The following is a 21,374-nucleotide window of genomic DNA, read 5'->3' on the forward strand; positions in this document are numbered from 1 at the left end:
TGGAACATTCTCCAGGATAGATCACATCTTGGGTCACAAATCAAGCCTCAGAAAATTTAAGAAAAGTGAAATCATATCAAGCATCTTTTCTGACCACAATGCTATGAGATTAGAAATGAATTACAGGGGAAAAAAACGTAAAAAACACAAACAAATGGAGGCTAAACACTACACTACTAAACAACCAAGAGATCACTGAAGAAATCAACGAGGAAATCAAAAAAAACCTAGAGACAAATGACAATGAAAGCACGACAATCCAAAACCTATGGGATGCAGCAAAAGCAGTTCTAAGAAGGAAGTTTATAGCTATACAAGCCTTCCTCAAGAAACAAGAAAAATCTCAAATAAACAATCTAACCTTACACCTAAAGGAACTAGAGAAAGAAGAACAAACAAAACCCAAAGTTAGCAGAAGGAAAGAAATCATAAAAATCAGAGCAGAAATAAATGAAATAGAAACAAAGAAAACAATAGCAAAGATCAATAAAACTAAAAGCTGGTTCTTTGAGAAGATAAACAAAATTGATAAACCATTAGCCAGACTCATCAAGAAAATGAGGGAAAGGACTCAAATCAATAAAATTAGAAATGAAAAAGGAGAAGTTACAACAGACACCACAGAAATACAAAGCATCCTAAGAGACTACTACAAGCAACTCTATGCCAATAAAATGGACAACCTGGAAGAAATGGACACATTCTTAGAAAGGTATAACCTTCCAAGATTGAACCAGGAAGAAATAGAAAGTATGAACAGACCAATCACAAGTAATGAAATTGAAACTGTGATTAAAAATCTTCCAACAAACAAAAGTCCACGACCAGATGGCTTCACAGGTGAATTCTATCAAACATTTAGAGAAGAGCTAACACCCATCCTTCTCAAACTCTTCCAAAAAATTGTGGAGGAAGGAACACTCCCAAACTCATTCTATGAGGCCACCACCACCCTGATACCAAAACCAGACAAAGATACTACAAAAAAAAGAAAATTACAGACCAATATCACTGATGAATATAGATGCAAAAATCCTCAACAAAATACTAGCAAACAGAATCCAACAACACATTAAAAGGATCATACACCATGATCAAGTGGGATTTATCCCAGGGATGCAAGGATTCTTCAATATATGCAAATCAATCAATGTGATACACCGTATTAACAAACTGAAGAATAAAAACCATATGATCATCTCAATAGATGCAGAAAAAGCTTCTGACAAAATTCAACACCGAATTTGATAAAAACTCTTCAGAAAGTGGGCATAGAGGGAAACTTCCTCAACATAATAAAGGCCATATACGACAAACACACAGCAAACATCACTCTCAATGGTGAAAAACTGAAAGCATTTCGTCTAAGATCAGGAACAAGACAAGGATGTCCACTCTCACCACTATTATTCAACATAGTTTTGGAAGTCCTAGTCACAGCAATCAGAGAAGAAAAAGATATAAAAGGAATACAAATTGGAAAAGAAGAAGTAAAACTGTCACTGTTTGCAGATGACATGAAACTATACATAGAGAACCCTAAAGATGTCACCAGAAAACTACTGGAGCTAATCAATGAATTTGGTAAAGTTACAGGATACAAAATTAATGCACAGAAATCTCTTGCATTCCTATATACTAATGATGAAAAATCTGAAAGAGAAATTAAGGAAACACTCCCATTTACCATTGAAAAAAAAGACTAAAATACCTAGGAATATACTTACCTAGGGAGACAAAAGACCTGTATGCAGAAAACTATAAGACACTGATGAAAGAAATTAAAGATGATACCAACAGATGGAGAGGTATTCTTCTTGGATTGGAAGAATCGATATTGTGAAAATGACTATACTACCCAAAGCAATCTACAGATTCAATGCAATCCCTATCAAATTACCAATGGCATTTTTTACAGAACTAGAACAAAAAATCTCAAAATTCGTATGGAAACACAAAAGACCCCAAATAGCCAAAGCAATCTTGAGGGGAAAAAAGCAGAGCTGGAGGAATCAGGCTCCCTGACTTCAGACTATACTACAAAGCTACAGTAATCAAGACAATATGGTACTGGCACAAAAACAGAAACATAGATCAATGGAACAAGATAGAAAGCCCAGAGATAAACCCACGCATCTATGGTCAACTAATCTATGACAAAGGAGGCAAGGATATACAATGGAGAAAAGACAGTCTCTTCCATAAGTGGTGCTGGGAAAACTGGACAGCTACATGTAAAACAATGAAATTAGAACACTCCCTAACACCATACACAAAAATAAACACAAAATGGATTAGAGACCTAAATGTAAGACTGAACACTCTAAAACTCTTAGAGGAAAACATAGGAAGAACACTCTTTGACATAAATCACAGCAAGATCTCTTTTGATCCACCTCCTAGAGTAATGGAAATAAAAACAAAAATAAACAAATGGGACCTAATGAAACTTCAAAGCTTTTGCACGGCAAAGGAAACCATAAACAAGACGAAAAGACAATCCTCAGAATGGGAAAAAATATTTGCAAACAAATCAACAGACAAAGGATTAATCTCCAAAATATATAAACAGCTCATGCAGCTCAATATTAAAGAAACAAACAACCCAATCCAAAAATGGGCAGAAGACGTAAATAGACATTTCTCCAAAGAAGACATACAGATGGCCAAGAAGCACATGAAAAGCTGCTCAACATAACTAATTATTAGAGAAATGCAAATCAAAACCACAATGAGGTATCACCTCACACCAGTTAGAATAGGCATCATCAGAAAATCTACAAACAACAAATGCTGGAGAGGGTGTGGAGAAAAGGGAACCCTCTTGCACTGTTGGTGGGAATGTAAATTGATACAGCCACTATGGAGAACAGTATGGAGGTTCCTTAAAAAAACTAAAAATAGAATTACCATATGATCCAGCAATGCCACTAGTGGGCATATACCCAGAGAAAACCATAATTCAAAAAGACACATGCACCCCAATGTTCATTTACAATAGCCAGGTCATGGAAGCAACCTAAATGCAGCACTATTTACAATAGCCAGGTCATGGAAGCAACCTAAATGCCCATCGACAGACGAATGGATAAAGAAGTTGTGGTACATATATACAATGGAATATTACTCAGCCATGAAAAGGAACTAAATTGGGTCATTTGTTGAGACGTGGATGGATCTAGAGACTGTCATACAGTGTGAAGTCAGAAAGAGAAAAACAAATATCGTATATTAACGCGTGTATGTGGAATCTAGAAAAATGGTACAGATGAACCAGTTTGCAGGGCAGAAATTGAGACACAGATGTAGAGAACAAACGTATGGACACCAAGGGGGGAAAACCGCGGTGGGGTGGGGATGGTGGTGTGATGAATTGGGCGATTGGGATTGACATGTGTACACTGATGTGGATAAAATGGATGACTAATAAGAACCTGCTGTATAAAAAAATAAATAAAATAAAATTCAAATATTCAAAAAAAAAAAAAAAAGACATCCCCTAATTGTGCCTATTGTTAATAAGGGAAATTGTTTCCCACCTTATGCCCATAAAGTAAATCCTTTAGGGTAGCAAAGTATAAATTAGACGCTTTATATTGAGTTGAAAGTCCTTTTCGCTACTAAGCCTTTTTTCTGCCATTCTAAGAATCCCTGAAAGTTTCAAGTTCTAACACACACAGTGAGAAGCAGAGTAAATATGCAAGTCCTGCACAGGCATTGTGAGTGGATCCTCACTGATTTGACTTTCTTCAAAATTTACGTGGAAAAACTGCTCTTAATATTTTCACTGTGATCCAGGAGGCTTTTTTGATAAGAGATCTAGAGGTTTAAGCATAATTCACAACAGACAAAACAATACACACATGGTCACCCTTCAGTCAAATGTGCAACTGTTTTCAAAGACGTATTTTTCCTCTTTCATTCAACATATATGTACTGAGCCCCTACTAATATATTAGAAGCACTGTGCTAAACACACAAAGACAAAATTCCTGCCCTTATGAGTTCATCGACACACAGCAAACGGCACTGAGTACTTTATGAGAGTTATCAGAAGGTGCTTTGAGAAGGGACAGGGCAGAGCGCCTAAGAGCAAATCTCAGAAATGTTAGAGGGACACTCCTCCAACCCAGATCATCATGACTATCCGAAACACAGTCCATTACCCTCAACTTGCAGAGACCCCCGAATCCACAGGCTTGAGGAATCAGGGGTTAAGTGAGATGCACTTTATTTAAACAAAAAACCATGCACTGTCTCTCTCGTGTGTTTGATTATTAAGGACATAAAAACTACAATCATTGCCATGGTAAACTATTGTTTTTAAGACACCAAAAGCTTAAAGGGCTGACTTAAGTCTACGAGACTTTGTAAGTTTACACAAATATTGACAGTTAGATAAAATATGAAATAGGTCAAACACTGTTGACATTAATAGTATATGCAAGCAGCTTCAACAAGGGTGCCCAAAAAATTAGCACTGCAATAATACACTAGGAAATTGAATTTTGCTGCTTTGTAAAAATTGATGCAATAATTTACTGAAAAAAAAATTGGAAGACAATGAGTCTCCCAAGCCAGACCTAACAATTTTTAAATCTAAATGAACCTTCTTCCATTTTATGGGTTTCCCTTAAGCCTTTTAAGGCTTTCTACTACTCAGTGCCTTGCTACCGTATAACTAACACTATGCTAACAGTGCCTTGCCATAATGCAACCTGATCCAGATAAAAACTGTTTCCCAGCTAATACTAAAAAAGTGGTAATAAACAGTATAGACAAGGCCTCCGGTTCTCTGAAAGTAGGGAGATTCATTATGCATAAATAAAATAAGCCAGCCCAAACTTGTACCTCCTTTCACAACATTTTTAATCACAAATGAACTTGAAAAATTAATATTTACTTAGCACTCAATGCTAAATGTTAGATACTATACTAGGATTAAACTAGGTGGCATGTATAAAATGCCTAATGACCCTATTGCTATTATTCCCATTTAAGAGGGGAAAAATCAGGCCTTACATCAGCTGAGTGGTCCACATCTCACATCTAGTTAAGGTGGCAGAGGCGGGAATCAAACCCAGGTCTTTCCACCAAACTGAGAGTGTGTAACCCAGTGTCCCTCACTGAACCTGCTAGAATGGTATTTATAGTGGTGCCTGTTTTCTGAGGAGAGGAGGGAGAGCGTTCATTAAGTTCTCAAAGGGACCCAAAACACCCTCTCAAAGGTTAAGAATCCCTGCACAATACTGGCACCAGTGTAAGAGCCAGAAATGTGCACTGGACTTCAACCCCTCTCACCAAGACTATAACTTCTCTACTCCACAGTTTTAGCTTCTCTTTAAAATTCTCAGAGCAAGTCAAGATTTCCACTCCTGGACAATTTCCAGCATCCACTGCCACAGGTTAAGTTACACAATAAATTGCAATACTGTATCACTTTACATCCAATTCTGAGATTTCACAAATACTGACCAATGTTATTTAGTCATTCCACTTTCCAAAATGTGTTTCAATCAACCATTCCTCACTGCAGTGCCTGTGAAATAAGCTATCGTTATATCCACTTCCAAGAAAATAAAACACTGTCACCCTGAGGCCAGGCAATAAATCAGCTACAGGATTGGGATTAAAAGTGAGAAGTTCCTGACTTCCCCCACCTGGGATCTGCAAGACCATGTTATGTATCATGAAGTACCCTCCTAGCTACGCAGAAAACATAGGGCAACTAACTCTACCACCTTCTCTACCGTTGGCAACACTATATTAGAATCTAGTGGTAAATCATTAAGTTGGGTCATACCCCCTACTGCCCAGTGACCAGTGCGCTCATCTCGGAAAGTACGCCAGCACATGCCTGGCATCTTTCAAAGGGAGATGCAACCACTGAGAATACTGGTTTAGTCTGGGGGTTCGGTCAGGTAACTCTGTGGTGGGTGTGATGCTCAGCTTAACTCCTGGCACCCCATCCCTAGGATCAACCTGCACTTTGGATCCATCCTAAATTCCTGATCAGAAAAGGGGAGTGTTCGTGTTAAAATAAACTTTACCTTGAAGTTCACTGGTCATACCCCTCATTTTACAGATTATTAAACTGACCTCAGAGGAATCAGCTCATCCAAGATCTCACAATTCAGAAGCAGAGACAGTTCTGGAAAGCAAATCTCCAGGCACCTGTCCAGGATCCTCACGTTCCTCCGGGCACTGGGGAATGGGTTCTGTTTACTGCCAGAAGCTTGGCCCACCACTAGGGTTTGCTCCTTCTCTGCCAGGCTAGGACTTGACTCGCCTCACTTTGTGCCAGATCCAGTCTGTGCCTCCAGGCTGGGGTCCCAGGGGGCTACTGTCAGAGCACTGGCCTCAGCTTGCATCTTCTGACGGACAGAGACAATTACTTACTAAAACTAACCCCATCAGAGAGGAAGAAAATACCACTCTGGCACTGAGGAATTAACTTCACAAGAAGGCTCTGTTAGGGTGATGTTTTATTTATGGCCTTGCCTGATCAAGATGACTTCCCCTCAGGAAACGTCCAAAGCAAACAATCAAAGACACCAAGAACCTTATGCTTCCTTAACTGTCCTCCAAAGGCAGAAAAAAAGCCAGAGAAAACTGGCGAGAGGACACCAAGTCATAGTTTCAATGTGTCAGGACGCGACCCACAAGTTTCGCACGAATATTCTTCCAAGAAACCAGGATGGACGCAGTCCCCCGAAGAAGGGGGCACGTTCCCCATTCAGTCTGGCGACCAGCACGTATCTGGACACCCCGGAACAAGTCCAAATGGGAGATGCAGAAGCGCAGGTCTGCGCCGCCGGCCGAGGGCCGGAGGACCGACACCGCGGGACCAGCCAAAACCACCCGCGGGGGATCCCGGGGCCAATGCAACCGAAACTCCGCCGCGCAACTTCGCGGGTACCGCTGCCAGCCGTCCCCCACCTCCAACACACCCACTCTCCTCTCACACCCGTCCCTTCACCACACTCCCCCCTCTGCCCAAGCGCTACGGTGGGAAGCAACGCCCACTTCGGAGAACGAGGTCTCAGTTGTGGGGACAAGCCAGGCGTCCAGCTCACGTCCATTCACAGACCCAGAGGAGCAAATCCTGACTGACGGAGTTTGCTGCTTTGACACTGGAGAAGCACACTATCAGGCAGCACATGTACACACACACACACACAGGTAACAGCCATGAGGAAACCGGTGACCCACAGGAAAGCTCCTGTCATTACCCAGGGCTCGGGGCACAGCATCTGGGGTCCCTCCCCCTCTCCAGGCCCCAGCGCGCGCTGCCCACCACCCGCGTGCAGGATGGAGAGCTGGGGTCGCCTGGCAGCCTGGACCAGAGGGGTGGGTGGGTGGGGGGAGACGGGCCCACCTCCTCATCCTGCTCTTCCTGGGACGCGCTGCTGCCCCGGGGCGCGGGGGGCGCGGCTCCTCCGAGCAGCGGCGGCGGCGGCGGCGGCGCGGGGACTCCACGCTCGGGCACCAAGCGCGCGGGAGCCCACGCGGCGGGCGGCCGAGCGCCGCCCGGCGGCGGCGGCGGCGGCGGCTGCTCGCGAGAGAAGCTGGGCTCCCCTTCCTCCGACAGAGTTTCTGAGCCCGATGAGGACTCGGCCGAAGTAGCTCCCGGCGAGGACGCGGCAGCAGCCGCAGGGGCGGGAGTCCGGGCACCGTGGCCGCTGCAGCCGCGGAGCACTGGCTCCAGCACCTCCGAAACTTTCTCCATTTCCCTCTCGGGCCCAAAGTGCGGCCCGAGGGCCGGCAAGGGCGCGGCACGCACTCAGCGCCTCCGGGGAAAGCCTCGAACTGCTGGGCTCCTGCTCGCTCTCGCTGCCGCTCCCGGGCTGCAGAGAGCCCCGCCGGCAACTACATGGCCGCGGCCGGGCCGCCGGAGCCTGCAGCCAAGTTAGCAGCCGCCGGGGCTCGGCGGCCGACTGGGGCTCCCGTGCGCGGGGACATGCCAGCGCGGGTCCGTGCTCTGCGCTCCACAACCCTCCCGCGCAGCGCCCGAGCCGCCGGGACTGCGGCTTCTCCAGCAAAACCTACCCCTCCGGGACCGAGCGGGGCCGGCGAAAGAGACGGGCAGCCGGGGGAACCAATGGCAGAGCAGGCACGCCGGTGGGCGGAGGCTACGGCGCCCCAGGCGCACCTGCGTCAGGTAGGGGAGGCGGGGCTGAGGCGCCGGCTGCAGGGTCGGGGTCCGGGGGACCGGAACTAGACACCTGGACTGGGAGGGTGGGAATGGGTCCCGGAATCGGAGCCTAAGCCTGGTACTCTGAATTTAGCCAAGGAGTGGCTGGCGGTCCTGGGAACGCCAGGGGGAGATGGCCGAGAGGGCAGTGAGACCTTGGACAAGAACTGGACTTCTTTTCCAAAAAGTGGAATCCAGGAAACTGACCAGAAGGAGAAGTAGCTGGGCTTTAAGGGTAAAAGGAAACACACACACACAGTCACACACTTGCACGCACCCACCAGCGTGCTGGAGGAGAAAGGGGAAAACTTCATGGTACAGTGAGTGCATCCAAACCGAGCTGATCTCCGATCCCGGATTCTCCACTTCAGCTCCCTGGGCTTCAGTGTTCTCAACTGGAAATGGAGACAGTCATATCTGTCTTGTCTCCCTATGAGCAGAATTAGAACAAATATATTTAAAGCTTCAGCAGACTGCCTGGCTTAGACACATGGAGAGTTTTCAAAAGACTATTTTCTGTCTTTATTTCTGTTTGTAAATTAAAAAGTTAAGTCAAAGACGTGTACCATTTGAAAGGGAGGAAAGTGACAAATTATGCCCCCGTATTTAATTAAGACCAAGAATATGCCCAGCACTGTGCCAGATACTAGACAAAACTGAATTAGAGAGGGCTGCTGGCCCACCATTGCCTGTCTTTCCACATCAGCTAAGCAGAGGATGAAAAGAGATCACATTTCCACTTTACTTTCTCCTAGCCCTGGCTTGTAAACCAACAAGATGCAGGACTGGTTGCTTCATTTTCCTTACCTCTAAGAACTAGGAGAAAGAACTTTCACCAAGGGCACCACCTTGGTCACCGAGGGCACCAATAGAATCAACTTAAGGCCCTCTCTGGGTGGCCTTCACAGTGATGGGGTGACTTGAATATCTCAGAAGCCAGCAGTCAGCTCAGCGGTGGGAAATAAATGATTCCTCACTTGCCTTCAGCTCCAGTCCTACTGTGAGCTCTGGCACTGCGACCTGGGATCGAAATTCAACCAGATTCAATTCCACAGACGTTGACTGAGATGTGTGCCTGGTGCTTGCAGGGGATACAAAGATGAATAAGTCAGGTCTCCTGCCCTGGAGGAGCCTATGGTCAAGAAAGAGATTGATGCTGCATAATATAGTTCCATTATTAATTTTCAAAAGCTATGGTAGTGCTACACTAACAATGTGCCATAGGAGAAGAGGAAAGAGTCATAGGAAAACAATTAGGTCCTCAAGCTCAGGAGTCCTCAAGAATCCTTAAGATTCTCAAGGTCCTTAAGAAGTGGAGGACTGGAGTTGAAAGCCCCTTCAGCTAATGAGCCCTTTTATGCTATCACCATATCTACATATAAGTGATACATCATACAAAGTGCTTCATCATATTGGACAGAAAGCTTTGTCCTGATCAGTTTCCCTCCCCAAGATATGGGGGAAGGAAATATAATGTGACCCCATTGCCATAGACAGCCATACTGTAAAACAGCTCTGGCTGTCAGGCTTCCATTGTGACGCTTCAGAATTATCTGAGGGGCTGTGAAGACCTGCTGAGGCAAAAGAACAGCTCTAGTAAACTGACTAGTTATGAGAGCAAGGCTATAGAGAGAGCACAGTGGGACAGTCTGAATCCGATCTTGGGCTGCACAATTGCTTTTCTAGTCAGGAGTATTGGTCTTTATCTGAGCCCCTATGTGGTTGATTCACCACAGCTGAAGTAAAATGATGACTTAAGCAAGCCATTCACATGAAAGAGGAGGAGCGGTACTTTTCAGTACATCAGAAAAGAAGCAAGACATGATCTGAATTGCTAACAGGAAGAATGATAATAGCTATTATTGCTTCCTCCCTAAGCATCTATGGGTATTTTCATTTAATCCTGGCAACAGCCTTATGAGATAGAGTCTATTAGCCCCACTTTATAGATTAAGAAACTGAGGATCTGCAAGGTCAAATAACTTGCCAAAGGTCACACAGCAAGTGAGTGGTAGAACTGTGATTTGAACACAGCAGTCTGGTCCGAGGCACTTTCTTAAACATTCCAATATATTGCCACTCAGAACAGACAACTTTTTCAAGTACATATATATATTAGACTACAAATATCCATAGGGCAGGGACTTTGTTGTCTTGATTTAATATGTAAAAGGATATAAAAGGATACTTGCAGAACTGATATTTTTCCCCACAAACATTTATAAGGCACTTAGTGTATGCCAGGCATGGTTTTAAACACTTGACAAATATTAATTTTCTTAATCCCATATCAACCCTATAAGGTAGCCACCATTATTATTCTCATATTACATATGCGAAATGTGTGAAATGGCACAGAGAAGTCAGGTAATTTTCCTAAAGTCACACAGCTAGCAAGTGATAGTTGAGCAATTTGGCCCCAGCATTCATGCTCTTAACCCCTACAGATCAAAGTCAAGTAATAGATCAGTATTTCCTGAACTTTTTAAACCTCAACCTCAAATAAGAGATATATTTTATATTGCAACTCATGACACATGTACATACATACAAATATAAATAAAATTCCATGAAACAGTACTTACCCTTCCTATAAGACTGGAATTTTTTATTATAGTTTATTGAAAATAAACATACTAGTTGTGATCAGCTAAATGAATTTCACGCTCCACTTTGACACATGCAGTTGAAAGCAATGTACTTAATCATCTCCTTAGCTGACCCATGAGGAAAATATGACGATGGTTCAGGCTGAGAGTTTCCAGACCAGAACTGTGCAAACTCAAAGGATGACTCTATAAATAGAAGATGATCAGAAGGTCAGGATAGTTCCCCAAAGGGATCCCAATTAGACCTATGGGCAAATGCTGGGGTATGGCCAAACCACTAGACCAGTTTTGATTGAAACCCTACAGTTCACGTTTCTTATCTTATTAATTAAATTATAAGTACCATCCTCAGTGGCCAGAAAAGCACCCCTGCAAGGGAACGTCTCATAAATATCCCATGTTGGAGACTTTGGGACCAGAGATAGGCATAAAAGCATGGCTTTTTTCCTGCTGTGTCACTGTAGGCAAGAGCCAGAAAAATAAAAACAACTTAGTCATTACTCCTGGGAAGCCAATACTGCAGCTTCACATGACAGAACCAGATTAGCCTATAGACTGGGAAGGATAAGGTCAGCCTATTCCAGGGTAATCAGGGTCCACACATTCTACTAGATGTGCTCTCAAGTGTTTGGTTCAGGGACAAGCACCCCAGGCACTGCACATTCATTTTGTCTTGTGATTGGACACTGGCATCAGTTCTCTGTGCTCTCCCAAGTGATGGGAGACCTTGCCTCTGGGAGTCTCTGTTGTCTCTGCCAGTCTCTGCTGTGTGGGTGAGGCCAAGTGTGAATGTCAGTGTCAAGCCCTGTCTCTATGAGATGGAGGATTTTTGAGGACAAGTCATCACACACTTAGTCTATTCCCAGTGTCATGACCTTTCTCCCAAGTTAGCACTTGATAAACTTGAAGTCAATTGTCCTTCTTTCATACATACGTAAAATTAGAACATTATAAATTCAGAATGAAGATTTTTGTAAAATTACAAGTGAATATGTTCATATTCAATACCCCCCAAAATCCTAAATATCATATGCTCTTTGGATTATAAAGATATTATTCACCTTTGGTAGGTTTTAAAATTTTCATTATTAATAATAGGTTTGCCTGATGCCCCGTGACCAATAAAGTACAATTTTGTGACAAAGTAAACATCAATAAAAATGTGGCCATTGAGGTGGCCTTGACTGGGATTTTTGATTTATACCAGAGGGTGTAGCATGATATAGACCATGACAGTTTCTGACTATCCAGCTGGAAGGAAAAGCTCTCATAGCATCCCAACCTCCTGTTTGTGTTTGAGGGTCTAGGAAAGGAAAGGTTACAGTACAAGGTTTCAGAAGGAAGTAGAAGAATTTCTTCAGTGATAGTTGAAAAGGACAGGGGAGGAAGAATAGTATCCTGATTTGCTTCTGTTGGAGTCTCTAACCTACATGTTGAGAAGGATGGGAAACTAAGTTATATTAACAAGTTAAAATAAGCCTGTAATGGACCAAACAAGAGGATGCTGCTGATCTGATCTCTCAGGTGAATATTTCTCCACGTGCCGTACGTGGAGCCCTTGCTTCATATCGCCAAGATACAGGCAGGGGAACAAGGTGTTTTTTCCCTGCCCCCAGCCAAAGGTTTGGGGATCTGCATTTTTAAGGAATACCCCAATCGTGTATCAAGTGTATGAAAGCTTGAGGATTACTGAAGATGATCCTAATTTGAAGATCAGAGAGCTGTTTTGTGGGGCAAATGTGCGTGCGTGGCTCTGTAGAAAGTGACTAGAAAGAGCTTGATGGATTGCAGTCTGTGTCTCTCTGGACCTCTTTGTTCTTAGAGAACAACTACCTTGGGGAGACCAAGGCAGCTTAGCAGATGGACAGGAATATGCGTGTTCTGAAAACAGCTGGAAAAACTGAGCTAATAAACAAAAAGAACTCAGGATAACGTTCCCTGGAGGATTCTGTTTAAACAACATTCAAAATGGTGACCCATTTCCCACAGAAGACTCCAATCTTTTGCCTTTGCCTTTCCAAGATGGATAAGATGGATATTCACATCTGGGATTTTTTTGTTATGCTTTCAGCATGAAATATTCTTTTATTATCATTCTTCATTTTTCAAAAAGATTTATTCAGGTCTCTTCCCCTGTTTAGGAAATAGAAGACATGTAAACACATTTACTCATTTTTATTCATTATAGCGGTTTACTTTCAGAATCAATCGGTTCCACTTTCCATTTTCAATTCATAAGAGCAACCTCCTTGACTCTGTCTACACTGCATGGCAAGTAGTTCCTTCTACCGCTCACTCCAACTAATTAGAAAATAAAATGATGCTGAATAGTAACCTAGCAAGTAGCAACTCTTTCCACAATCATAAGCCAGCTTGCAGCCCTAGAGGTAATGTTTAAGGATTTTTGTACTTGAGGAGCTAGTCTTCCAGTCCCTTTCCCCTCAGAATGTGTTCTGCCACTAAGCTGACCTAGGAACTTGTTAGAAATGCAGAGTCTCAGTCTCCACCCCAGACCCACTCTATCAGAATTTTAACAAGATTCCCGGGGACTTCATATCCACATTACAGTTAGAAAAGCACTGCTTTAGTTTGGTTCTCACACGTGGCTGTATATTAGAATCACCTGTGGAACTTTAAAAATTATTGACCCTTTGGTCCCACCCTCAAGATTTTCTGATTTAACTGGTTTGGGTTGGGGTCTGAACACCAGGATTTAACAAGTTCCCTAGGTGGGAAGTGGTTGATCTTTGGGCCAAGGTGGGGAAATACAAGAAAAGCCTGGACCAATTCATGGTGCCACAAACTAAGGAATTGCTCAAAAAAAGATAGGACCTTGTCGGCAGAACACAGGTTCCAGGCTAAAGCAACAAAATAAATCATGATAATGTTGGTTTTAAACCATAGAATAAAATCAATAATTGTGAATCCAAACTCATATAAATATTGAAATAAGAAAGTAAATGGAGGAGCAGAGATAACTCTTCTTCACAATAGAATTCTAGTTAACAGATGTAGAAAGAAAGAGGGAAATAAGAATCACCATTAGGCACACACCACAAAAATAAATGTAGCAGACAAGATCCAAAAATGTGTGCTCACATTAGCCAGCAAAAGTTTGAGGAAAAGGATTTTCGTAGACTTGAAGTACTTCCACCACGATACTTACCAATATGAAACCAACCGGTATAAAGTGAAAGATAGTCACTTTACATTACAGAAACCCAACAGACACCAACCTAACCATATAAATAACACTGGTAATAAGACATATCAACATCCTGAACCCCATGCTATGAAGTACATCATTATTTTTATGACATTCTTTTTTAAAAATTTTATTGGAGTGTAGTTGATTTACAATGTTGTGTTTTGTGACGTTCTTGACCCCCCAAAAAAATGCATAACCTAACACCAATCACAAGAAAACATGACAAATCCAAATTGAGGGATATTGTTCAGAATTACTGATCAGGACTCTTCAAACATATCAAGGTGATGAAAGATAAGGAAAGTGTGATGAACCGTTACAGAAACTAAGAAGTGACAACTAAATAAAATGTGGGATCTTGGGTAGGATCCTGGAACCACAAAAAGGACATTAGTGGGGGGAAAATGGTGCAATTTGAATCAAGTCTGCAGTTTGGTTAATAATATTGGACCAATGTTAATACCTACACTTGACAATTATACTACGGTTATATAAGATCTTATCATTAGAGGAAGCAGGGTAAGGGATAGTAAGGAAATCTTTGTACTACTGTTGCAACTTTTCTGTAAATTTAAAATTAGTTCAAAATAAAATGTTAAAAAGCAAAAGTCCCTAGGTGAATATAATGGTAGCCGAAGTTGAGAAAAATAATTGGGCCACCCTCAATGGCCCAATTCCTCCCTGCCTCCTCTCTCCTTACTCAAGGAAAATAATTTTTTCCTGTCTTGCCCTCATCAAGTGGACTAGCTTGGGGTGGTTGGGACAGGGGACAATGCTAAGTAACAACATCGATGCTACAACCAGAGAAATGTCCACAGTGCGTGCCATGGGACCACATACTTGGAGCATAAACATAGTGGTAGACACATATGGTACTTGGCTGCCCTGATTCCATTCTGCCTCCTTTTGATACAAGCATCCCAATTTATTTTTAAGGAATTGCCTATTTCCTTTTGATGGTCTTGTCATTCCAGGAGTGGGCTATCCTTGGATTTTGAATCTTGAGAAGAGTAATACAAGGACAGCAATCTCTGGACAAAGCTATCAATTAGCTCCCGTTAACTAGACCTAGAGTTGCTGTGGTTCCAGTACTTTTCCAAGTCTTAATCTCTGGCTTTTACTTTGATTCTCTGAGTTACCAATAACACTTCCTTCTTATTGAATTAGCTAAAATCAGCGATTCCTTGACACCAAGAAACTCTAAGAAATACAGGTGTGCTGACCTAAATCCACTGGTCACCCAATCCAGGTGGGAAGCAGACATCTGAATGCCATCCAAAAGCTATTAGTGATACTAAAAGATGTATTCCTGACCTCAATAAGGGTCAAATTTAAGGAAATTGTTAATGTTTCAGGCAGAAGAAGGGGGTCTCCCTTACTGGAGGGTCAAATACTTGAGAAAAAAGAGTACACTTACAGAAAAAAAGACATTTCAAGTTATGGCAGAAACAGATCTCAGCACAGACTATGTTGGAATTGTCTGTCTTCCTACTAGGTTACGAGAGGCCTGAGGGCAAACGCAAACCAAACATTTATCTAGCACCTTATTTGTGCTAACACCTAGCACAATGTCTGACATAGAGTAGCTCATGATAAATAATTATTGAATGAATGGATAAAACGATTGCCACCACATGACTTTAAACCAGCTTTATTAAAACTCTATGTTAATCTAAAGTTTGCTCAGTCCAAGACTTGTGTAGGTTGATAGAAGAACCCAAAAAAAGTCTAGGAGGAAAAAAATCTGTTTATGTAATAATGTGGCCTCATTCCTGAAGAGACCTTCATTTTAATAAAAATAATAATTGCATAAAAATCTTTAGCTCAAACTACCACTATTACTGTCCTGCTCACCGAAGTTCCTTACCAACTATGTGGCTTCCTAAAACAGCCAAACTAATAAGAACTGCCTGCATGTGATGTGAATAAAGTAGAAGGAACACTTGAGGAACATTTAAGACTACTTGCTGGTCCAGGCTGCTGGCAAGGCAGGAAAGGCTACAAGAACCTCCCTTCTGGCAACCCAAGGACACCACTCAGGACCCTACACAGGGTGGGAAGAGTCTGTACCCTTATTTATAGAAAGCCTCATTCTTACAGAAACTCCATTCTTATATAAGTATGTTAGGACCCTTTATCACACTTCACCATGTTGCATAATTAATGCAAGGGAATCATGGTGGCAGGGAGGAAGATGACGTGAGATAATGGGATGTTTCAGCATCGTACAACTCAGGGTTCTTCGTTGCCAACCACAGAATCAATTCTATGTGGTTAAAGTAGGAAGTGATTTATTAAAAGATATTAGAATCCTCACAGAGTCTTTGGAAGAACTAAAGAAACAGGCTGTGGAGTGAGCTTCCAGAAACAATCCCCAGAACCCCAATGTAGAACTGGCTGGGGAGGGAATTGCTGCTCCTGGTGATTCCAGAACTACACCGCCACTCCCACCATCTGTGCTTGCAAAATAGATGCCCTGCACCCCACCTGCTTCCTCACATAAATCACTCCTGTATCCATATCTCTGTGTGTGCATCTGATTAGCAGAACCTAAGTCACATGCTCCCTGGAGGCAAAGGAAACTGAGAAACGTTGGGGCTTTGCATTCTATCCTGGGAAGATAGGATTCACACCATGGGGAACCAACATAATGTAGAAGGAGTGTCAAAAGATTTGGCTAACAGGGTAAACTAGAATGATTTAGACTTTGAAAGGCTCCAGCCCTTGATTAATTATGCTAATTTGCCCCCTGGCCTAATGTTCTCAGCCATCAGGTTGAAGTGGGCCTGAGTATCAGCCTCAGGATGCTTGCTCCCAACATCAGTCATTTCCCTGCTGAATATCTCATAAGGGGAAAGAACTGTCACATACTGAACACATTCTATGTGCCAGACACTGTGCCAAATGCTTTATATGCATTATGTATTTAATCTCCTCCATAACCCAATTCAATGGTACTGTCTCCATTTATAGATAAAAATTTGGTGTTGAGAAATTAAATAGTTTTTCTCAAAGTCACTCAGTAAGGTGGGGCTAGGATTTAATCCAAAGTCTCTCTCTTGAGTTATGACAGATGGTCCTCAACTTATGATGGTTCGACTTACAATTTTTCAGCTTCACGATGGTGCAAAAGCGATACGCTTTCAGTAGAAACCATATGTCAAATTTTGAATTTTGATCTTTTCCCAGGCTATACTCTCTGGTGATCCTGGACACCTCCCTCCCAATCAGCCATGCAATCACAAGGGGAAACAACCGAGGCACTCACAGCCATTCTGTACCCATATAAACTTTCTGTTTTTCACTTTCTGTACAATATTCAAGAAATTACATGAGATGTTCAATACTTTATTATAAGGTAGGGTTAGTGTTAGATGATTTGGCCCAACTGTAGGCTAATGTAAGTGTTCTGAGCATGTTTAAAGAAGGCTAGGCTAAGCTCTGATGTTTGTAGTTTAGGTGTATTAAGTGCATTTCCAACTTAGGATATTTTCAACTTATGATGGGTTTATCAGGACATAACCCCATCGTAGGTAAAGGAAGATCTATACATTGGATTCTTACGTAGACCATTCATGAACCCACTGAAGAAGGTACTGGTTTCAGGAGACCTTGTAAATGTGGCTGTGCATCTTTCTCGGGGGTCATCTATAGCTTTTATCAGATTTCCAAAGGGGCATATGATCCTCAAACAGTAATGAACTACTACTACCCAAACATTTGGTCCATTTGTTTATGATCATAAAGCTGTTGTTGGGAAGGGGGGGTACACTCCACCTAATTTTTTTTTGATCTTAGCACTTATTGATTATGATATCATTTTGTAGTATGAGATTCAAATTTAAAATCTGAGTCAAGAGCCCTATCTTTTGGGGGGGAGGGGAATACATGTCTGTGTAGGAATGAGGAAGGGTTAAAACTGACAAGAAAGGTTCTCTCTGCAATAGGAGAAAGGGCTGAGCAAAACAGAAACATATTTTTCATTTAACTACTGAAGTCCTAGCTGTACATCAGAAAGCCTAGCGTCTATTTGTGACTTTGTCACCAACTCCATTTATCAGGGCTTCCATCACCTGTATGATGGGGGTAATATAAAACCTGCCATCGTTTCCTCCATCGCAATGTTATGAGATTGTTTTGAAAGTACTTTCATTTCCCCAACAGAAAGGCATTATAGATCTATCTATCTATCTATATATATATATATATATATATATATACCTGTTATGATTTCTTTGGGGGAAAGAAAAGCACCTTGGAGAAGACTTGGCTTACAACTTCTAGGACTGAACGATTTCCGAGCCTCACAGGCATACGTCGCGGGAAGTTCTTTGTGAAGAATGACTTGTTTATTTCTTAGTTTTTCGTTTCTAGTAGGTTGCCTCTTCTCCTCTTTCCATTTGTTGTGTTTAAAACAAAAGCCCAATATAAATAATCCTCTCAAATTGTGTTAGCTAGATGGAATGTTGCTTTAGATGGTTCATTATTTATGTCTTGCTGTCCACATGCATATTATTTTCACAGAACACAAAAGCTTTACTCTAGAAACAAGATAACAATTGTTTTAAATCAGAAAGATGCAAAGGAGCCCAGGAGAGTTAGCCCGGCCCACTTGTAGACGTAGCAGTAAACCCATAAATATAGGAGCCTGTCTAAATGTAGCATTTTATGAACAGGGTCAACCATCTGAGTGTGAAATGTCCCCTCCTTTGCCATCTAGTCCCCAAGCAATCAGTTTTTTAAATGGCATTTTAGAAAGGTAATGAATATCTACTAACACCAGATGTAAACTTAATTTCAAAGCTGTGGAATAGGCCATAAATAAAAACATGGAGTGATTTCCATAGCTCAGCCTGTTCATGCCCATGGAAATATGGATGATCAACAAGGAAAGTCAAGAGGTCTTCTCAAATAGGGTAAAATGGCAGATAGTATGAAGCACAATTGGTGTTTCTTGTTGTTCTTGCTGTTATTGTTGTACTGTTCTTTTCCTTGAGTGGTTTTCATAAAGAAAAAAACATAAATAGATTAACAATTATGGTGGTATCTAATATAAGGATTCAGCATATGATGTTCATGAAGCAGGTGGCAGAGAAGAGAGACAAAGGAGAAATTTTTAAAACAGTGTCCCCTTGATGTTTTCTTCCAACTATTGTAGTTCATAATTTCAAACCACAGTATTACATATTATATCACTTGGATGAAGATTAATTGTACTTATTCAATTAGATGCCTAATGCAGGAGCAGGCGGTAAGGAATTCTTCAGATCACCACTGGCAAAGGAAGCCTGAGCCACGTTGTTTTGCATTCATAGGAAGCAGACAATGCTCCAGCTCTCAGAATTCCCTCCATAGCCAGTCAGTCATCAAGTCTTGTTGATTTTTCCTTCGTGTAACTTTCCCATTCACTGCTTCTTTTACATGTTAATTTCTGCTCCCCTGCCTCTGGTCCCCATCACCAACAAGATTATGGCAATAGCCCTCTAAATGATTTCCTAGCTTAAAGTCCAGCCCTTCCAATTTATCTTGTATCCCCATACCAGATTAATCTTCCAGAAATACTGCTTTGATCATGCTACTCTCTAACAAATCAGTAAGATAAAGGCCAACATTCTTAGCCTGGCATGCAAGCCTCCATATCTTTCCAGGTTCACCTTCCAAGTCTCACTCCACAGATCTTACACTCATGCCAAACTGGATTATTCATCGTTTGTGACTCAGACGCTAGGTCAATCTTCTCCGCCATAAGTTTCAATGCACCTAGGAGCCTATTTAGCCCTTCTTGCCACCCATTCAAGTTTTACAACTACTCAAATTCTATGTATTTGCTGAAACTCAACTAAAATCCAGACCCCTTGGTGGCAATTGTAAAACATGTCCTCCAATTCTTTGATACTTCTCCCACCGAGAGGTGGGGTCTAGGTCCCCTTCTTTAAATGTAGGTTGACCTTTAGGGATTCTCTTTTAACCAATGGAATGCAGCAGAGTGGATGCTGCATAATTTCCAAGGCTCTGCCAGAAATGGTCATGTACCTTCCACCTGCTTGTCTGGGAATGCTTGCTCTGGGGGCAACCAGGAACCAAGTAAAAAGTTCACATACTCTGAGACTACCACAATGGAGAGACCACATCTAGATACTCAGGTCTACAGCCCAGCTGAGCTCTAGCATAACTGCCCATCAAGGAAGGAGACATCTTGGATATCCAGCCCATAGAGCCTTCAGATGACCGCTTCAGTCAACGCCCTAGGAAAGAATTGTTCCACCAAGGCCTGCCCGAATTCCCGACCCCCAAATCAGGAGCAAAATAAACGATTATTTTAAGTGACTAATTTTGGGGGGTAATTTGTTAAGCAACAGTAGTAATTAGAACATTCCCACAAATTCTCCCCCTGACCTCCCTAGAATCAACTCTCTTTTAAATTCCAAAGCAATTATTCTCTATTCTCATCATTCCAGCAGTATTAATTGAAACATCTACTAAGTCATATAGACCCTGTGTTGGATGCTGGGGAAGCAGCAGATTTTGAGGCAGACACGAATTCCTGCTCATAGATATTTATAGTCTGATGGAGAAAGATGAAAAAACAGGCAATTATAATACATTGTGTCTACAATAAATATTTGAGCATCTATTTTGTGCAGGGCAGTGTGACACAAAGAGATGAATTTGAAAATGCTGAGTTTTATAGGCTGTGGGACATTGATGCAGAATTATCCTGGAGATAACTGAGTATGTAAATCTGAGGTTCTGTAAAGAGTAGTGGGCTGGAGAGTTAGATCTGGGAGTCACCAGCACTTGATGATAGTGAAAGCCATGAGCAGGGATGAGATTCCCCAGAAACTGGGGTGGGAAGGGCAGGGAGCCTAAGCAAGAACCCTAAGGCAAAGGAAGAGTGTCCTTCAAAGGAAAAGAAGGATCAGAGAAAAGGCAAGGGAACTGAAGTCTGTAAGTCCCCCAAATCAAGGTCAGTGGGTGTTTCAAGGATCAGGGAGGAATCAACTGTGCCTAATGATGTGGGGTCCAGATAAATCAGGCCCAAAAAGCATAATGTTGATATAGACAATCAGAATATCTCTGACATCTATTTAATTGTGGTCTAGGGCAATTATTTGAAAACTAAGGTCTCTCTAAAGCTTCCAGTTCTTTGCAGATAGGGACTGCTTATGTTGCAAATTTCACAGAGTTACAAGACTCAGATGTGTAAAATGAAAACTATTTTTTGTTAACTGAAAGGAACTATCTGGTTCCCATTCCTGCTGTTGGCAGATTTAATCTTGCCATCGTTCATGTAATGTAGTTCTTTCTATTTTAAAACACATTCCTTTTTTTTTTTTTTTTTTTTAGTACATGCTCAAATCCA

The 21,374-nt window shown here is 42.0% G+C and overlaps 1 protein-coding gene across 8 annotated transcripts in view; it reads right to left on the reverse strand.

Annotated features, from left to right (window-relative positions):
- The window catches only part of MAST4 (microtubule associated serine/threonine kinase family member 4), a 562,656-nt gene extending 553,182 nt beyond the window's left edge, over positions 1-9,474 (reverse strand). For 4 of the 8 annotated variants that reach the window (XM_082457027.1, XM_082457026.1, XM_082457025.1 and 1 more), the window contains exon 1: positions 7,379-8,053. In XM_082457027.1, coding sequence (XP_082313153.1) covers positions 7,379-7,729 — 351 coding nt within the window. In that variant the 5' untranslated portion in view covers positions 7,730-8,053. Of the gene's footprint in view, positions 1-7,378 lie in introns of all 8 variants that reach the window. The other 4 variants (XM_082457029.1, XM_082457028.1, XM_082457023.1 and 1 more) reach the window with 2 other exon arrangements.
- Between the last annotated feature and the right edge of the window lie 11,900 nt (positions 9,475-21,374).

Source organism: Balaenoptera physalus (assembly GCF_965194825.1).
Source record: "Balaenoptera physalus genome assembly, chromosome: 3".
Lineage (NCBI taxonomy): Eukaryota > Metazoa > Chordata > Mammalia > Artiodactyla > Balaenopteridae > Balaenoptera > Balaenoptera physalus.